The sequence below is a fragment of the Neltuma alba genome, unplaced genomic scaffold (assembly GCF_004799145.2).
Source record: "Neltuma alba isolate B1F8T4 unplaced genomic scaffold, ASM479914v2 tig00012148_pilon, whole genome shotgun sequence".
NCBI lineage: Eukaryota > Viridiplantae > Streptophyta > Magnoliopsida > Fabales > Fabaceae > Neltuma > Neltuma alba.
Genome location: NW_021636697.1, coordinates 186,197 through 204,277, shown reverse-complemented (window position 1 = coordinate 204,277; position 18,081 = coordinate 186,197). Strand labels below are relative to the sequence as shown.

The 18,081-nt window shown below is 36.7% G+C and overlaps 5 protein-coding genes across 11 annotated transcripts; 3 read left to right on the top strand and 2 right to left on the bottom strand.

Annotated features, from left to right (window-relative positions):
* The first annotated feature begins 420 nt into the window (after positions 1 to 420).
* On the top strand, positions 421 to 2,202 carry LOC114723690 (type III polyketide synthase B). The gene is made up of 3 exons (XM_028909917.1): positions 421 to 764; positions 910 to 1,170; positions 1,412 to 2,202. The coding sequence occupies exons 1-3, from the start codon at positions 467 to 469 to the stop codon at positions 2,149 to 2,151; spliced, it is 1,299 nt and encodes a 432-aa protein (XP_028765750.1). The 5' UTR covers positions 421 to 466; the 3' UTR covers positions 2,152 to 2,202.
* Positions 2,203 to 2,406: 204 nt separating this feature from the next.
* Positions 2,407 to 5,543, bottom strand: LOC114723587 (ER lumen protein-retaining receptor erd-2.2). The gene is made up of 6 exons (XM_028909781.1): positions 5,093 to 5,543; positions 4,000 to 4,199; positions 3,680 to 3,820; positions 3,506 to 3,586; positions 3,094 to 3,218; positions 2,407 to 2,731 (listed from the first exon to the last, which is right to left on the bottom strand). Exons 1-6 carry the CDS (start codon positions 5,313 to 5,315, stop codon positions 2,683 to 2,685), a joined length of 819 nt encoding a protein of 272 aa, XP_028765614.1. The 5' UTR covers positions 5,316 to 5,543; the 3' UTR covers positions 2,407 to 2,682.
* A 2,578-nt stretch (positions 5,544 to 8,121) lies between these two features.
* LOC114723649 (uncharacterized) lies at positions 8,122 to 8,878 on the top strand. Its single transcript, XM_028909861.1, has one exon. It carries the CDS (start codon positions 8,229 to 8,231, stop codon positions 8,619 to 8,621), a length of 393 nt encoding a protein of 130 aa, XP_028765694.1. The 5' UTR covers positions 8,122 to 8,228; the 3' UTR covers positions 8,622 to 8,878.
* Positions 8,879 to 10,439: 1,561 nt separating this feature from the next.
* Positions 10,440 to 13,221, bottom strand: LOC114723646 (transcription factor bHLH121). 7 transcript variants are annotated; one of them, XM_028909854.1, is made up of 7 exons: positions 12,946 to 13,221; positions 12,786 to 12,840; positions 12,543 to 12,676; positions 12,306 to 12,429; positions 11,749 to 11,876; positions 11,186 to 11,668; positions 10,440 to 11,089 (listed from the first exon to the last, which is right to left on the bottom strand). In XM_028909854.1, exons 4-7 carry the CDS (start codon positions 12,403 to 12,405, stop codon positions 10,937 to 10,939), a joined length of 864 nt encoding a protein of 287 aa, XP_028765687.1. In that variant the 5' UTR covers positions 12,406 to 12,429; positions 12,543 to 12,676; positions 12,786 to 12,840; positions 12,946 to 13,221; the 3' UTR covers positions 10,440 to 10,936. The 7 variants fall into 7 exon arrangements, with proteins under 7 accessions (XP_028765687.1, XP_028765686.1, XP_028765685.1 ...); XM_028909853.1 differs by lacking the exon at positions 12,786 to 12,840; XM_028909852.1 differs by having other exon boundaries at positions 12,543 to 12,840; positions 12,996 to 13,221.
* A 1,483-nt stretch (positions 13,222 to 14,704) lies between these two features.
* LOC114723647 (translocon-associated protein subunit alpha) lies at positions 14,705 to 17,840 on the top strand. Its single transcript, XM_028909859.1, has 8 exons — positions 14,705 to 14,832; positions 15,746 to 15,907; positions 16,021 to 16,071; positions 16,365 to 16,453; positions 16,569 to 16,646; positions 16,748 to 16,951; positions 17,182 to 17,250; positions 17,473 to 17,840. Exons 1-8 carry the CDS (start codon positions 14,763 to 14,765, stop codon positions 17,521 to 17,523), a joined length of 774 nt encoding a protein of 257 aa, XP_028765692.1. The 5' UTR covers positions 14,705 to 14,762; the 3' UTR covers positions 17,524 to 17,840.
* The last annotated feature ends 241 nt before the right edge of the window (positions 17,841 to 18,081 follow it).

The window sequence follows — 18,081 nt, the reverse complement described above, 5'->3', positions numbered from 1 at the left end:
AAAACACACAGAAAAGAGAAGTTGCAGACAAATGATATTGAATATATTACTTTTAGTACTTAATATAAAACCGGGTTGACTAATTTTAAAAAAATTAAGAAATTACTTTAAATTATTTGTTTTTAAAAATTAATTTGTTTCATTTATAAATTGATATATAACCTAATGATCTACATAAATATTTTAAAAATATCATGTAATACATGTTATAATTAATTTAATAATTTTTTTAATATCTTAAAATTAGTTAATTATGTTTTCTATTAAGAATTAGAGTAGTACATGAAAAAGATATGTTTATGAAAATGATATGTTTATATCAACAAGGATGTAATTCACCTAAAACTGAAACTAAACACCTACCTATTAACTACTAGCATAATCTCCATGAGCTTGTTGCTTTCCATCTAATACATATTTTATAAAACAATTGTAAACTTCATGTCTCACCCAAAACAGTGTTGTCATGCCTGAGCTCCAACCGTGCACATGCTTGACAGATCATATAAGCCAGAGTCCTGCCTCATCTGCGTCAGCTCTCTGGAGAACATTCGCTGCGGGTGAATTGAAAGTAGGAAATATGGGAGAAAAGGGTAATGTTCAGAAAGGAGTAACAAAGCAGGCTAACCCTGGGAAGGCTACGATCTTAGCTCTTGGCAAAGCTTTTCCTCATCAGCTTGTGATGCAGGAGTATTTAGTTGACGGGTATTTCAGAGACACCAATTGTGATAATCCTGAGCTCAAGCAGAAGCTCACTAGACTTTGTGAGTTTCTACTTCCCGCAATTTTTTCCCGTTAGGACTCAGCTTTCACAGGCTTATCAACTATCATTTTAAAAAGTTTTAAACGTGGCATTTTTATGAAACTTGCTTGGCTTATTCACTGAGTTCATGGTGTGTAAGCAAACAGGCAAGACAACTACAGTTAAAACAAGGTACGTGGTGATGTGTGAGGAGATACTGAAGAAGTTTCCAGAACTGGCGGTTGAAGGGCTTCCAACGGTAAAGCAAAGGCTAGAAATATGCAACGAGGCAGTGACGCAAATGGCAATTGAAGCGTCCCAAGTTTGTGTCAGGAACTGGGGCAGGCCTTTATCAGACATAACCCACTTGGTCTATGTCTCTTCAAGCGAAGCCAGACTTCCAGGCGGAGACCTTTACCTAGCCACAGGTGATGCAGCGCACAATAGGGAATGCTCAAACTCCTCACTAATCTCTCACATAATGAATTAAGATCCTATGATATTTAGGTTGAATCTTCATAATTCCACTCTAACTTCTAGTTTAGTCACCATTGCTAAAGATTTGTGTTGAAATTTTGTTATATTTTTGCAAATTTCTAATTTTGTGCATAGAAGAGAATAAACTGAACAGATAATTATTAACTTTCATCTTTTTATATTGCACATTAGGTCTAGGACTCCATCCTCAGACCCAACGAACCATGCTTTATTTCATGGGATGCTCTGGAGGCGTCTCTGGCCTTCGTGTTGCGAAAGACATTGCAGAGAACAACCCGGGAAGCAGAGTCCTTCTAGCTACTTCCGAAACTACAATTATTGGGTTCAAACCACCTAGCGCAGATAGACCCTATGATCTTGTTGGGGTGGCATTATTTGGGGATGGTGCTGGAGCCATGATAATCGGGTCGGATCCTATAGTGGGAAGCGAAAGGCCTCTCTTTGAGCTTCACACAGCAGCACAGAAGTTTCTGCCCCACACACACAAGATAATCGATGGGAGATTAACAGAGGAAGGGATCAGCTTCAAGTTAGCAAGAGAGCTTCCCCAGATAATTGAAGACAACATTGAAGGGTTCTGTGACATGTTAATGGCGGATGTTTTGGGGTTCAACGAGGATAAGGATTATAACAAGCTGTTTTGGGCTGTTCATCCGGGTGGTCCTGCAATTTTGAATCGGATAGAGAAAAGGCTTGATTTGATGCCAGAAAAGCTGAATGCAAGTAGAAGGGCTTTAATGGATTATGGAAATGCCAGTAGTAACACTATAGTGTACGTACTGGAGTATATGATGGAGGAGGGCCTCAAAATTGAGAGGGATGGCAGAGATGCTGCTGAATGGGGATTGATTCTGGCTTTTGGACCCGGGATTACTTTTGAGGGAATTCTTGCCAGGAACTTAAGTGCCTGATTGGTTACTTAAAATCATGCGAGTTCTGAACTTTAGAAAAATAATAATAATTTACCAGCCACAAGTTTATATTAAATAAATTTTAAAAAGACCTGTCTTACTTTTATTTCCAATCGTCCTTCATTATCCTATTCTGTGGTTTACTGTATAAGAAACAGTAACAAGGGAATGGTAAGGCAGATTTACGCTCGCTACTAAAGGTAATTAAAACTTGAGCATGTCACGCTAAAAAGGAGAAGAAAGGAAAAAAGAAAGAAACTGAACGCCGACACTCTAAGCGATTAGAAATCTTGTGTACAAAGTATGTTCGACTACAGAATACAAATTACGTACTGTAAGTGTAAACGTAAACATTCGGTTACTTTTTTTCATCAAAAAAAGAATCATCTTTCGCATCACGAGACATGGGCATCTAAAAGTGCATCAACACGAAATGCTTGAAGCGAGGATGACCAGACCAGACCAGACCAAACGTGTTGGCAGATTAAGTTAAATCCAAGTGAGAATGGGCTCATCGCAGAAGATCTTCAATCACACCACTCCAGAGGGAAGACGGAGAACAAGCTGTCCCCCAAGCACACTGCGATGGATCAAATGGGGTTAAAATTATGTCTAAAAATATTGTTTAGTAGACTAACAATCAGATCTAATAATTGTTTAGTCCATTTAATTTTATCCAAGTGCACCAGTTAGCTCCTAAGGATCATAAACTCATTGCACACTAGTTCGTTTGTCAAGGGATCCAGAGATGCTAAGAACACCAGCAAGTAGTTTGATATTTTCAAAGACTAACTCGTGTACGCGCATTAAGTTTTAAGGACAGTCTAAATAGGCCTTAAAACTCATGGACCAACTAGAGTACTCAATCTCTTTTGATATTCGCAGTGAAGGCTGCAAGGGAAAGGCGGCAGGATGATAAAAAAGCTGTAAAAATCAACCAACCTTTTGACATAGTAGTAGCAAAAATCCGCCAAGATGAAAGTCTGGACAATTTCTGAGATGAGAACCATCGGCGGCCACAAACCATATCCCAGGGCAACCAACAAATGCCCACGGCTATCTAAGACCTGTCACAAGAATGTAATATGTTAGTAGTATCCTCGCCATTATGACTTCACATGCAGTATTACAGTTTAAAACTCAAAAAAGACAACATTGAAAAGGTAAATTAGATGTGAATGCAAACGAGTATTCCTATTACTAAGCTATAAAGATTTTGTCAAACCCAAATTTATCGACTTAAATGTGAACACTTGGTCTTTTGATCAATAATAGGTGGCTAAAGCATATGAATCAAACAGGTAAGTGGGTAACTAAAGCAATTACAGATTTAAATTAATCAAGAAAATTGTACCTGAAGAACCCAATGAGCACAGCTTAAGAATCTCGCTACACCCAATGCAAATACATAATGAGCTGTGAAGGGCTCAACAATCTGAAAGTATAAGGTGAAATGAGCTATATAGAAAGGTTAACAGAGTGGATCCTACGATTGTAGGAACAGTGCTTTCAAGCTAAGAGAATATACTTTGGTGTTCTGCATGACCCGCAGTTGGGGTAACACTGAAACCGCTTCTAGGTATACACAGAATGCCCAAAAGATCCTGTTCAATATATGATGAGAAGTAGACGGATGAATAAACAAGGCTAACACAGCACAGGGTATCACCTGGAATCAATATTCAAGATGAGAGTACGTCAAACTAATGGGATAGCAGAATATTGTGCAAGTTACTAGTAATTAGTCACAAAGATATGAAGGAAGAGGAAGATAGATTCCATCAAAATAAAGGGCTAATACGTATGAAGCTTCTGATGTTTGGATGAGTATAAATGAGGGGCTCTTACCACATAGTATATTGCAAAGTTGTCCTTCTCCTCCATGTAACTGGACTTGAGCTTAAATCGTATCATAAAAATGACCCACAGAGTTGTCGCCAAAGTAGCTAAATCAAGTAGAGTGTGGATATCAAACTCCATGACAAAACTGCAGTAAAGCCTAACAGCCAAAAAGATAGCTGTTAATTCCTGGGATTTGAGGGACAGACCTGCACGTCATTACAAAGAATTTATGCGTTGTGATGAAAGAAAAATGAAAAAAAAAAATGTCTAGCATTCAGAAAGAAAGATGACATTATCAAGAAAATACCATGCCCAAAATATTAGCAAGACGGAAATAAGAACCCATCAGCGGAATAAGACAATAGCACATATCAGCCTCCTTTCTAATCAATAGCAATTATCGAGAAATTGAGTAAGGCACTTGACATTTATGGAATCAGTAAATTTGATTAGCCTTATAGAGCTTTAAAGGAAAAGCAAATCTTAAAGTCACAAACATCGACAAAGTAACGATCTTTACAGTATCCAAATATTTATGAAGGGCGTTGTCGACGAATTAGATTGTATCAAGAGGAACTCGGAATAAAAAATTATTGTCATTATAAAAATGAGATGAAAAACATGCTCACTGTTGTTTGAGTAAGCAAAAGAATAAGTAGCCTATAAAAAGAGATGAAATGGATAATCATTGGCCAGGCTCAAACATGTAGACAGCATTTTCAAACGTAGCCACAACAAATGAAAAGTTTAGACCGAAAACATTAATCTTTTTCCTTATCTAGACTACTTTTGAGCATCAAACTAAACATGAGGCGATTTCAAATGCCCAAAACAATTACTAATCATATGTTTACCGCAGAAAGATAGGAAGGAGGCAGCAACCAATAAGCAGGAAAACTGGGTCAACCCCATTCTCAAAACCCAGGAAGGGGGGAAAAAGAAAGGAAATTTCTTTTTAAAGCTAAACCAAATGCCGATTTATAATCAAAACCTTTCACCACGAAAATAATTGCAAACTCACAATAGTCTCAAAAATCCTAAGATTACCAAGAATCAATCAAGAAACGCAGTTATCCAGTTGAAGGGCAAAGCTGTTTACCAGCACACGTCTTCTCTTTCATAAGCTTATAGATGAGGACAGAAATTCCTAAAGAATGCACGGCCTCAGCTGCTACGAAGAGGTTGTCATGATCGTGGACAATGACTCGAAGCAACACAAGAGTCGCCATACCCGCAACCACGGCCAGAAAAGCCTTCACCTTCGGCGGTTGTCGCCTCACCCATGTTGAGACGGTGTGGATCGGGTTCCTCTGAGGCCTCATGACGACGTCCTTTTAGTACTTTCACTTGTCTTCTCCTTCTGGATTTGCCTTCAAATCTTTTACTTTATGGTGGCCACAAATCACAGCGAATCGAAGAAAATCGATTTTGCTTGATCAATGGAACCGGAGATTGGGGCGTCAGAAAAAAATCTCAGTTCAAGTCCCCAATTTTTGAAATAGGGTTGAATTGGAGCCTGTGCTATATTCGAGCGAAACTGCAGTTGGAAGGCGAGGAAGAAGGAAAAAAGAGGAGGATAGTTTCAATTCTTTTTTTTTTTTTTGAAAAAAAATTCTTTGGTAATTCATTCCTTTCAACCAACGCAAAACAAGCTCATTTATAGCATGTTTTTTTATAATATAATTTTCTCCCCATTGTGATAAATTAAATTAATTTGATCCTGTAGTTTAAATTTATAATCAAATCTTAACTGATTAGTTAAAATTGACTTGTCGATTTTTTTGGCCTTGAATTAACTTGTCGATTTAAAACCTAAAAAAAAATTAAAATGGGCTATGACTCTATGATAATTAGATTAAAAAGTAAAAACCTATAAACCAAAATATTAAATTTACTTTCAGGTTCCAGACCCAGAAACTGAAAAACCAAAAAGCGTCTTGAAATTGTTTAAGCAACTCTTCAATCAAAATGTGCAAGATCGGATAAAGATATTTTTGTGGGGGAATTTCTTTTCTTTTCTTTTAACCAGCGGTGGAATTTGGAGGTGCAACGAGAGAGGTGCGAGAGGATCTAAAATTTGGTCATCAACCTCAGTACGCAGGTCAAAGATAGAAAGAAAGTCAAAGGGGATAATGAAAAATAGAGAGGGTTAGGCAGGTGAAGTGGATTTCAAAGTTCAACTACCTATACCTGAGTTTTGGCCCAAAAAAAAAAAAACTACCTATACCTGAACTTCTTGTTGTCCTATATTTCACTTTTTTGTTTCTTTATTAAAAAGAGAATGAATCTTATGACTTTGTTGACTGACCCAAAAAAGAAAAAGGAAATCCGTGAATTTCAAAGCCGAAGCTTTGGGCCGATACATTGATGTTGGGCCTTTGGTGTGGTAAGCCCACAAGAGTCCAATGGGCTATTTTAGGTCCAAATTCTGGTATCCCCTTTGATTTTAAAATAGTTTTTTTTATTATAATTTAAAAATAAATTGGATCGATTTCAAATTTTATTTAGGATTCGATTGGTTTATTTTTCTGTTCTAAATATTTTTAGTTCAGTATTTTATGTTAATACAATGCAAGCAAATAATTTTAATAAAATGTTGGTGCGGTAAACAATGAAAATTGGGAAAACATCATAATGTGATCAGCTCAATGAATTTGGCAAGAAATCATTTTCACTGTGAAAGAAAGGACAAACGTTATTTTAGTTGAAAAATACCCATTTAAATTAAGGTATATAACGACATCTGAATAAATTCTAATAGTAATAATAATTTGCATGCTTACGCCCAAGTCATGAAAGTCACACAATTGGTCTGTGATTGGTTGAGATAATGTTAATTAGTCACGCATTTCGTATTTTAGTATGCAGAATGGAAAGCAAAGATATGGAGAATGAAAAAGAAAACGAAAACAAAGGTTAAAAATGGGAAATGGCTGAACCACGAGCAATCATAAAACCTGGCAAGTATGTCCCATATTAGCTCAATGCTTTTCTTTCTTTCTTTCTTTTCTTTCCTTATTTTAATTGACTTTATTTATATCAATCTCAATCTAAAACAGTACTAATGAGTCACATTATTATGGGGTTATGCCCTGAATTTTTCCTGATGGAAGCAATATCAGGATGAGAATTCATAGTGGTGGGGTTGCTTTGGAGCAAGACGCCGGATAAAGACGCGGTTCGGGAAGTCTTGGGCGGCAAAGCATTCGCCATCACGACAAATAAAGTTTTTAATGGATTAATCACGTCGGCAGCTGCGTGGTAACTTAGATAATGCTCAGATTTTGTATTATATACTCCTCCGGTCCTAATTATAAGACCCAATTGACTTATTTGAGGAGATTAAGGAAGTAAGTTAAGTTGGTTATTTATAATAAATAAGTGTTGTTATTTCTAAAATATCTTTGCTAATTAAGTATATTGGCTAAAACTATCATTATTAGAAGGATTATCTTGGAAAAAGATACATAAATATAAGAGAGAAAATGGATTGGGTCTTATAATTAGGACCAAATAAAAAATCAAATTGGGTCTTATAATAAGGATCGGAGGAGTATTAATGTTAACATTAAAAATTACACCTGTACTCAAAAGATTGATTTTCTATTTCGAACCACCTTATTTCCGAAAATTATATTAGACTTTAATTAATTGAGTCGAGTTGAAAAGGATTACGACAAACATTTTGTAATAAATATCTAACACAGTTGTATATCTTAAACTTAAACTCCGAATCATTTGTTAAATTTGCATAGCTTCTGGAAATAAATTAATCACAACACCTTTGAAAAACTACCACTGAACTGTGAAACACTTAGAATCATAAGTAATTTTTCACAATTCAAAATTTTTATATTCGGTAATAATTTATTTAAAAACGAAAAACAAATTTAATTTTTAAGTTTAATTATTACCTTAAAATGTATTTTTTTTAAAAAAAAAAAACAAGATGGCCCCAGGCTATCAAGTTATTTTATTGCTAAGCACTATTGACCCAGTGGAAGAAGCTAATCAATTTTTTACACCGCTGCTCATTTTGTTCCCTTTCGGACAAAGCTTTTGCTCATTCTGTGGGACAACTTAAAACGCGTCTTTTTTTGAGTGAATAAACGCGTCTTTATATCACTGCCTTGCCTCTCATTATAGGTTTCCCACTCCGATACTGATATTCAAACTTGCTTCCTCAAAATCAAACCTTTATCTTCTCCCATAGCCTGAAACTTCTTCATCAATCAATGGCCTATGGTACAAACAGAGGCTACTCTGTTTTGGATGGGTTTACTCTGAACCCTGTCCCATATCCTGTTCTGCTAATCCTTGCTGTGTTATTTGTCTTCCTCGGCATCTCATGGTACTTCTCCTACGAGGAAGTTGTCGAAAGTGCAGAAGAACAATTGGGTTGGGTTCTATTCGCTACCCCAGTTGCGATACTACTCCTAGCTCGTTGGTTGTCTTCCGTTGATACTTCTGATTGGTTCTTCTTTGGCTCTTCGCCTTGGGAAAGGCAGAGGAGGACTCATCATCTTCCATCAGAGGGAAGCTCGCCATGGGGTGTGGCTGCTCTTATTGTGGTCTTGCTCATTATGATTCAGTACCAATCTTCCTTTCTTGAAAACTGGTTCTTTTAATATGATTTGAATTCTGCTCTGTTTGTTTGTTTGTTTGTTTTTTTTTTTTTAGTGGTTTGAGTATCTAGATAAAGTTCTGGGTAGTAAATGTTTAATACGATACTTTGATTTTGTTTGTCAGAGGCTAGAAAACTTCGGATCTACCTTGTAGATCTTGTGATTATTGTAAATATATGATAGACGATGGTGTTGTATGAATCTGGTTTAAGATATGGAACCTAATTTAATAAAGAAGCTTTGATTTCTTCAGTTTTGGAGCTCAAAGAAGCAACGAGAGTTTCTTTTCCCAAAAAAAAGAAAAAAAATCTTATTTTGGTCAACGTTCCTATTGGTAGTCAAAACTCGCTTGTCCACGAAAAAGAAGGGCCAAAAAAGGGAATTGCCTAGCACAAGTTTTTTTTTTTGGTCATAAAATATTGAAATTCAGTTTCACTTATACTACTTGAGAATTGAATCATAATCAATAATCAATCAGGGCAGACAAACTTTCTGTTCACCTTTCTTACATAAGCAACTAAGCATAATTTTTCAAATGACAAATAATATAATGCCGCTGTGTGTTACAAAATATATCAAGAAGATGAGCAGAAAACACCCAAGGACAAACTTAAGAAACAAGGTTCTGAAGGTGTTACCACGATGTACTAGAATTCTATGCGTATCTTCTGTCTATGGTAATTAGTCTGACCTTCAGAAGCCAAACCACTTTGACTGAAATGAAGATTGGTACCAAAGCAAAACCAGAAGCAGAAGCACCAAGACGGCTATACTCCAAGAAAAGACAGACCCACCAGCTAGTTGGAGTGAGTCGTGCTCAGACGGAAACTAAGCCTTCTGCTTGTAGAATATGAAATAATGAGGAATATCAGTAAGATGGGCAATAGTAACAGGAATAAGTTAAAGTTAAAGGCTGCATGGTGAATCTGAGTTTTGTAATCTGTGGATTGGGAGAACCACAACAAGCTAATGACGATGCCAAATATCATAAGGAAATGGAATGAAGGAGCAGAAATGGAGGACATGGTCTGCCCTGTCCAGCCCTGTTTCCATTCTGCACCCCTCCTCTTGGGATACAACCATTCCATCTCTGATCTCTCTAGCTTATTCAGACACAGATAGAGACAAACCAAGATAGGGTCTTTGATTTATATCATGAACTTGGTTTGCTTTCTAGCTGGGTACTTGGTTGGCTTTGGCATATATTCTTTGAGTGTAACTTGTGTCCGACTAGCATGTTTTATTTTGTACAAGTCCTTGGAAGTGTCCGATGCCAAAGTAACGTCTTCTCTGACAAGAATGAGAGCATTCAATCATCGCTTCAGTAATGTCAACATAAATAGAGCCTTGCAAATCATGGAAACTTAGAATTCCTCCCACGGGAAATCTTCGGATAGAAGATGTAGAAACCTTTTATTCTCCGATTCTTTAAATTCTTCTTTATTCAATGCTCAAACGATTCTATCAATGTGGCAATAGTTAAACATACCTCCAAGATATGAAGTTAAATAAATAAATATATCGTGCATTGGCCCAAAAAAAAAAAAAAAGCTGCTGAGAGATTGCTCATGAATGATTCGTCATCGTATGGGCTGCCGAGTCACCGAACACCTCGGGATTCATGCCATTTGCCTTCTTGTTGGCCATCTTTCAACGGCTAGTTCTACAGAGCCTACCCCGCAGAACATAAAGACACCAAACATATTTTTGGCATACACCTCAATCACCATAGACCGATAAGATATTTATTACTTTAAGAATCAAACTCTATTCATGCCAGAGCATTATATGCATCCTATCTAATAACTTTGCCGGCGCGCGTGGTATCAACTTGAATGCTTGTTACTCACACAGGTTTTCAACTTTACAGCAATTCGCAGATCAATGAGTCGACAACACATGACATTCAGAATTTATGAAGCCATACCTCCTTGGCAATCAAATAACTAGATATACAGCAATTGAAACGAAATCTCAATATTGTACAATGCCCAGGAAATATTACAATTGAACCTGCCACTCTTCTGATTCGAAATTAGCTACCATTTAAAACTTGGAGACTCTACAGTTTATCTTTGAACTAAGACCCAATCACATGGTATTTAAAATGTAACATAACACTCCTAAACCTTAATTAGGTGTTGAATTCTAGATTCAAGAGTTAAAATGTCATTCCTCTTACGACTGCTTGTAAGACCTTCCCGTAGAAGGGAGCCAAGCGACCTAGTTCCCTCGGAACCTTGCAATATTTGTAAGGATGAAAAGCTTCAGACTATATTCAAAATGTACAAGCACCTTCTCTAAAGTTGAATCTCTTCTCATTCATCAGCTTTTCTGCTCCCAACTACGCTACTTGATGAGCTATCCTGTATGCTATGAGATGAAGAACACCTGCCGGATGAACTCCCTTCTGTGTAATTGTTTTCCTTCGCGGACAACTTGTTGGATTTTCTTTGCCCAGATGACAACTCCTGGAAAACCCAACATGTCGACAAATGTTGAATATAGTACTTTTCATAATTGTGCTAAAAGACTTCTTCAGAAACAAAACCTGACAAATAACTAACCTGATCTGTCGTAGATCCAGGAGTTTTCAATTCCAGGTCTGTGGTGACATCATTAGCACATCCATCATTTTCAACCTTGCTCTCCCTGGATGATTTATTTCTGGAATCCTGTGTTCCTGACGCATGGGAATGGCAACCTGGAGGAGGTGGGGGGGTTACATATTGCGTGGACTGATGTTCAAGAGTATTTGGGGCCAGATAAGGAACGAATGTTGAACACGGATTTGGGATGACCCCAGGATTTTGATTTGCAAAGAAGGGGTATGGCTGCATGGGTGGATGCATGGGAATTGGCCCAGGAGGGACTGCCAGTGGCACTGGCACTGGATATGGATATGAAGGTGGAGCCATCATAACTGAGTGATCCATTGCAGTCCAAGGGAACACAGTCCTGAGTCGTTGCTGGTATTGGTTATTCAGGCTCTCAATGTCTGATTTAAGTGAAGCCTTCTCTTCCCTAAGATCGTTTTTCTCCTGAGTCAACTGATTTAACAAGATGAAATGATTAGCTTTATTACTCAAGTCCCACAACTGAGTTACAAAATAAGTAAGACTACTATTACCTCTTGGGATTCTTCAGTCAGCGTAGTATATTCCTCTTTAAGTTTACTAACTTGTGAAGTAAGGTCCTTCAGCAATTGGATTGTATCAGCAAGAATGGTTGCTTTGTCATTTTTGGGCCTATCAGGATCTGCATTTCAAGCATATTTTTTCAGTTTTAACATTAAATGACTATCACATGTATATCATATTCTAAAGAGGCTAAACTAATAAAGTATTAAACCAGGTTGCTTCAGAAGCTAAAGTGTGGATACTATATCGAATCTCCAGTATCAAATTGCTACCTAGACTGACAACTACTCTCTAGAGCCTCATAACATGTTAAACAGATAAACAAGTATTATCTACTAGTTATGGATATCAGCCACCCGTAACTCATTTTTCAGCATACAAGATTCTGCCGTAATTTTATGACTCATCTGGAAATATTTCCATGCCAAACGCTCCGGGAGCCAAATAATAAATCAATAGAAAGTATGAAAATGCTACCTCATAAATCAAGCTCTACACCACTAGTAGCACTTTTATATTTCCCAAAAAAAAAAAAAGATTTTATTACCTAAAATGCTACCCAATTCTACAAACTGTTCATTGAGCCGGTCCCTCCTCAGTTTTTCTCTGTCAGCCTTTTGAGTTTTTCTAGCAGCTGTACCATCCATGGGCTCGACCTCTCAGCCTTGTGGCTGCAAAATCAGTTCCAAAACGATAACTAAGAAGAGTTAGGCCAATGATTTCAGCTTTGGATAAGAAAAACAAACAGCCTGCACAGGGTCACAATTCAAAATGCAGATTCAACCTGTCCGGAAGTCATGACTCATGCATTTGCTTTTGGCGGGAGAAGGGGGCTCAGACATAGTTCATTTTGGGTTCTGCTCGAATATTTTGTGGGCAAGACTCAATAGGGTCATAAGAACATATCAAAAGTCACAGCTGTTCAACGGAACGAAAAATCAAAGAAGGGAAAAAAATGATATTAAAAAGTATCTTTGTGCACATTTCAAAGTAATAAAACATATTAGAATTTGGACAGCGTCGTTACAATCTTTCATTGACAAGATGCAGTGTTTTAGTTTTCGAGCAGTATATAGATACAGCTATGAAAAAATAGAACTGCATTAGCTTTAATTCAAGAAATATTAAGAGATAAAGATGAAAATAAAAGGTGGATATCATCAGGACAAAACCCCAGGTCTATTTACCTATAAAATGATAAATTGAAAGCAAATCATGGTAATACAATCCTTCATACCCGGAATTGGGTCGCAATCGGGTAAAAGGAACGCTAGGATAGAGGTGCTGGACGAAATTTAGAGAGCGATGATAGAATAAACTGTGACGAGAAAGTTGTGTGTCCAAGCTGATTTATGGCAGCAAAAGCGCAGCAGAACGAGCGTCCATCTTCGACGACCCCCGATAAGATTTTGTCCCTTAACTTTTCTCGTTATGTGAGCCCGGCGTCCACAATGGATCGATCGTCGCGTTCTGACGAAACGAGCATACGACGTCAAAGCTGGTGTCGTTGTGTTTTTAAGAGTTGACTGTCTTTCTTCCTTTCGACATTCATCATATAATTCATAACTATTTCTATATCATTTTATTTATTTTCTTACTCAACTAAACATCTAAGGAAAAAACGATAAACAGATGGCAGATCAAGAAACTTAATAGTAAATCAGATTCACAAATTTGCTTAATTACATATAAGTTTTCCAGCACAAATGAAATTAAAATATCATCTGACCACCGTTGTGACCTAAACCGCCTCAAATTTAACTCACAAGTATCAAAGCACCGTTACTTTTCAACTACTGTAATTTACTTTAAGCTAAACTGTTTATCTCTCACGAATTACAAGACAAATCTGATCTCAAGCCATTAAACGTCGAAAATTTGTTAGATTAGGTTCATTGAGAAAACTCTGAAAACGCATAGTTGGCCAAGAGGGCAAAACGACAAAGAAAATGCATCTAGTACAGTGTTATCACAGTTTCCTTTCGTCCTTTTGCCAAAGCCCGAAAAATCAATGAAAAGGAGAAATTTTGGTTAAAATTGCTGGTGGAAAACGTTATTGTCTCAGAAAACGTTAGACTAATCTTTAATAAACAACTTATTTTCAGCTGTGCGATTTATCTTCAAATTTAGAATCCTGTAGCCAAAAAAGTTTTAAAATAAATATTTTCAATTTATTTAAAAAAATTATGGGAAAATCCTCGTTGAAATCAGTTAAAAATATCAAATTCAAATATAATTCTACAATTATTTGAAAAATTTTGATATTACTATTTTTTTATGCAATCTATGAATATTTCGCCATGATTAAATCATTGTTAACAGATTATATGAAATATAATTCTTACAATTTTAAAACCTATGCTTTCCACCTCTAAATTTTTTCCAGCTAAGAAAAAAGAACCTCCAAATTTTTGTTAATAATACTTTTTCTTACTCTTTAGTGCAATTCTAAAATAGATAGAATTTGGAGCAATTAATTCTGGTAGAATTTTTGCATCGTTAAACTGTTTTTTTTTTCCGTAAGAAATCAAATTTTAGATATAAATTCATCTTTAATCTGTGATAGAAAATATTCTTCTCTTATTAATAAGATGGAAAATATCTCATATATACTTTTCCTCCCTATTTAGTTTTGATTTCCAAATTTTCTAATCATAATCATAATGTGATGAAACTAGAGTGGGCGATTCCAATCTTTTAACAACATTTAATAAATTCTTAATTAGGACTTTTGATCTGATTAAAAATTTATTAAAAAATAAGTCTAAATCTAAATTTTGATATTTTAATCGTATTTAATTAAAATTCTCTACAAACGAAAAACAGAACATGCGCCAAAGAACGTGCCACTTCGGGTCTCCCCATAGCAGAGTACTTGGTTTTTGTGAGTCCTAAAAAATCCCCATCGATTTTATGGGCTCCCATTCCCATTTGAAGCCCGCAAGTTCTATTATTAATATTCGAGAAGTGTAAGCCGACCCTAGACCTTGGCCTTTTCCCACTCATGGCGTCCCTCGACAAAGTCTGGATTTTTTGTCTCGCTTTCTTCCTTCTTGCATCCCCTCTTGTCCAGGGTATGTTACTCGGATTCTAGATCTAGATGCGATTTTTCATTGGTGTACTTTTATGATTGGTCGGTCAGCTTGCCCGTACGTGCACTCTGTACATTCATTCCGATTTCCCATATTGTGATTTTGCTTCTCATGTGTAGTCTAATTAATATAAGAACGATGCTTGCATGCGTATTAGGATATCGATGTTTTGGATTGAGGAAAGTATACCTCTTTAATTATCCAGTGTCGTTATCAGTCTAATTTCGTACCCAATTCACTTGGAGCAGGATTTTGATTTTTGATCTGAATTTTTCCTCTTAAATTTAATATTTCTGGGGTCTTGACCTCCGTTGGACCATAAGATTTTCTTGGCTTCCATGGCTTATTTTCCGCTGAACTGATGGACATCCGTCTCTAGTATCACTTATGTAGAAGTTATAGATAGGAGTTTTCTTTGTTAATATTGGCCATCGTACTGGCAAGCACTTGCTTTAGAACTTTGTCTTTGACAGTTAACTGCTGATGCCTATAATGGGAACCGATAATTTAAACTTCGAAGCATTCAATTGCATTTCATTAGATTCAATTTAGGTGTATTTTTATTACAAAATAAAATTCAATTTGAATTCTTGGTTCTGAATCAGAACCACTTAAAATTAAAAGGGTGATCGACTGTAGGCAACTGGATGTTATTTGTATTTGGGTTGGTTCGTCTCATTTTAAATTTGATGTTAAAAATGCATCTATTCTAAGGTGGCATCTTTTTAAGCTGGGAACTGAGTGCAGCTTACATTTTTTCCTCTTTGGGACCCTAGTTCTCATTCCCTGAAATATCTCGCCAAACTTTCTGTGACTAATATTAAGTTCTGTGCACGGTCATCATAAATGCACTTTGTACATCATGATAGTAAAATGTAGTTCTTCTACTTCCTAGTTGTTAGGTGCCAGTCGGACGCAAGTGATGCCGCCGAGACAACTGAAGAAGTGAGTGATCTTGGCATTGTCGGTGACGATGTCCAAGATTTTGGTGATGGGAGCTTTCCCTCTGCTCCTGGAATTGATACAATTTGTCTGTTCCCAAAAAATAGCGCAAAATGTAAGAATCTTCTTGTGTGGCTCAGAGCAGTATGGTTGCCTGTTTATATTTATGATGTGTTATTTCTTCTAAGAAAATTGTGGCGGTTACTTTTCCTTGCTCATTTGATGCAGTGGCAACAGCTGGAGAAGAGACTGAACTACTTGTTGGTGTTAAAAATGATGGTAATTGAATCTATTTTGACGCTCTTTATAAATTTTGTTATTCAGCTTCATGCTCTGTTCTTATCTTATTTGCCTGTAGCTGTTATTCAGCCTTTGTGTCTTTGTTTTGTGTGTATCACTCTTTCTGAAAGTAACATCTCCTTATGAGATTGTTTTGCGTTGTTTTTTTTTCCAGTTCGATGGTTCCCCTACGTTTGTAGCCATTGGGGGGTTGATAAAGGAAAGAAAAAAAAAAAAGAAAATATAAGTTTCGCAAATCAGTTTATTCACTTTATTGTTTGAACTATAAACAGGTGAGTCAAGCTTAAACGTGATTGCAATTAAGGCCAGTGTTCACATTCCATATAACCATCGTCTTCTTGTCCAAAACCTTACTGCTCAGGTAATGCTTTTTTACGAAATTTCCTATGTATTATGCAAAGGAGTTGTGATGTTCATATTTTATCCTAGTTCAGCAAATTGTGTTATTTAAATGGCAGCTTCTGCTTTGACTGCAGGTTTTTAACAATGGTTCGGTGCCAGCCTCATCACAGGCTACTTTCCCTTACATATTTACTCTCAGCAAATTATTCCAAGTAACTTTTTTAGTTTGGAAGCATAACCCAGTTTCTCTCTAAGTAAAGTCAGAAAGTGATTCACTATTCAACATACCTAACCTCTTCATTCTACTGTGCAGCCTGGAAACTTTGATCTCGTGGGTACCATTATATATGAGATTGACACACATCCATACCAGAGCACTTTCTATAATGGAACTATAGAAGTTGTTGAACCTAGTGGCTTTCTTAGTATGGAATCTGTTTTCCTTGTTACCCTTGGAGCTGCGCTTCTTGTCCTCTTTGGGCTATGGGTTCATGGTCGTATACAGAGCCTATCTAAGGTAACGCAGTTCTTATTCTTCTAGTTATCGTTTTCCATGTGGCCGTGTTTTGCAGACTTATTATCTAGTCTTATGCATATTAATGTGATGAAATGAAGCTGATTTTGGAATACTTTTGTTAAAATATCTCATGGTTCCCCCCCCCCCTTCTCACGAACCCATTTGTATCATATATTCTTGCTCATTTGGTGATTCTCGTGTGTCATGTATGGATTTTGATATTTGCTTAGAAAAAGAGGGCTCCAACTGTTGAAGTGGGGACAAAGACTACAGATGCTTCGATGGATGAATGGCTTGAGGTGAGTATATGGACTTAATCATAACAATTCTTTCTATTTGATGTCATGGTGATCTCTAGTCTTCTGTTTTTCAAGGTAGTGTTAGGGGAACGAAAAGGAAAAAAGAGGCTTTTTTAATGCCATTTCTTTCTACAAGAAACAATTATATCCTTTTTCTGGTGTAACCTTTGATGTCTCTAGGCTTCTGATGTCTCTCTCTTCCTCCTGCCTTTTGACATACAGGGAACTGCATACGCTCAGTCACTGTCAAGCAAATCAAAGAAGAAGAAGTAGATAAATAATTCTCGTCAGAATTCAGCCGTACAAGACTCTGCTTTGAGGTGCAGAATCTTGTAACAGAGTAGGTTGGAGAGTTAAATAGAGCGCGAGGATGTAGGTCTAAATTTTAGGCTGGAGAAATGTGCCTTTCTGTTGTAGCCTATGACAGAATTTTTGCATTTTCTTTCCACTTGGGTGAAGTGAACTAGTGGAACCTTTTTATTTATAAAGACAAGGAAAAAAAAAAAAAAACTAACGAGGATGAGTTAGCACGGGAACAAACTTTTTTGGGACCAACAAGATTTCAGTTATATATGCTTATTCCATCTAAATTATGTTCTGCTCCTTGGTGAATTTGGTATCTTAGCTTCTAATTAATGTTTTGAACTTGGGTTATTTGGAGAATGGGACAGTCGACCTGATTGTTTGGCTCATTCATTTGCGTCTCTGAAACCAAGAGCATTGGATATGAATTGGATGATGTGGCTTGAAATGGAATCAAGAGAAGAACATCAGAACATCATAAGGAAGGTTTTAGCTGCCTGTTGAACTGCGGATTCTGGCTGGAGAAAT

What these genes read in the sequence shown, in the direction of transcription:
- LOC114723690 (XM_028909917.1), top strand. Translation starts at nt 467, where the DNA reads ATGCCTGAGCTCCAACCGTGCACATGCTTGACAGATCATATAAGCCAG. An exon ending in GCAGAAGCTCACTAGACTTT is followed by an intron (nt 765 to 909) that starts GTGAGTTTCTAC and finishes GTAAGCAAACAG; the next exon opens with GCAAGACAACTACAGTTAAA. An exon ending in AGACCTTTACCTAGCCACAG is followed by an intron (nt 1,171 to 1,411) that starts GTGATGCAGCGC and finishes ATTGCACATTAG; the next exon opens with GTCTAGGACTCCATCCTCAG.
- LOC114723587 (XM_028909781.1), bottom strand. Translation starts at nt 5,315, where the DNA reads ATGAGGCCTCAGAGGAACCCGATCCACACCGTCTCAACATGGGTGAGG. An exon ending in GAAAGAGAAGACGTGTGCTG is followed by an intron (nt 4,200 to 5,092) that starts GTAAACAGCTTT and finishes AATGACGTGCAG; the next exon opens with GTCTGTCCCTCAAATCCCAG. An exon ending in ACTTTGCAATATACTATGTG is followed by an intron (nt 3,821 to 3,999) that starts GTAAGAGCCCCT and finishes TATTGATTCCAG; the next exon opens with GTGATACCCTGTGCTGTGTT.
- LOC114723649 (XM_028909861.1), top strand. Translation starts at nt 8,229, where the DNA reads ATGGCCTATGGTACAAACAGAGGCTACTCTGTTTTGGATGGGTTTACT.
- LOC114723646 (XM_028909854.1), bottom strand. Translation starts at nt 12,405, where the DNA reads ATGGATGGTACAGCTGCTAGAAAAACTCAAAAGGCTGACAGAGAAAAA. An exon ending in AGAATTGGGTAGCATTTTAG is followed by an intron (nt 11,877 to 12,305) that starts GTAATAAAATCT and finishes CTTGAAATGCAG; the next exon opens with ATCCTGATAGGCCCAAAAAT. An exon ending in CTGGATCTACGACAGATCAG is followed by an intron (nt 11,090 to 11,185) that starts GTTAGTTATTTG and finishes TGGGTTTTCCAG; the next exon opens with GAGTTGTCATCTGGGCAAAG.
- LOC114723647 (XM_028909859.1), top strand. Translation starts at nt 14,763, where the DNA reads ATGGCGTCCCTCGACAAAGTCTGGATTTTTTGTCTCGCTTTCTTCCTT. An exon ending in TGCATCCCCTCTTGTCCAGG is followed by an intron (nt 14,833 to 15,745) that starts GTATGTTACTCG and finishes TCTACTTCCTAG; the next exon opens with TTGTTAGGTGCCAGTCGGAC. An exon ending in CGATGGATGAATGGCTTGAG is followed by an intron (nt 17,251 to 17,472) that starts GTGAGTATATGG and finishes TTTGACATACAG; the next exon opens with GGAACTGCATACGCTCAGTC.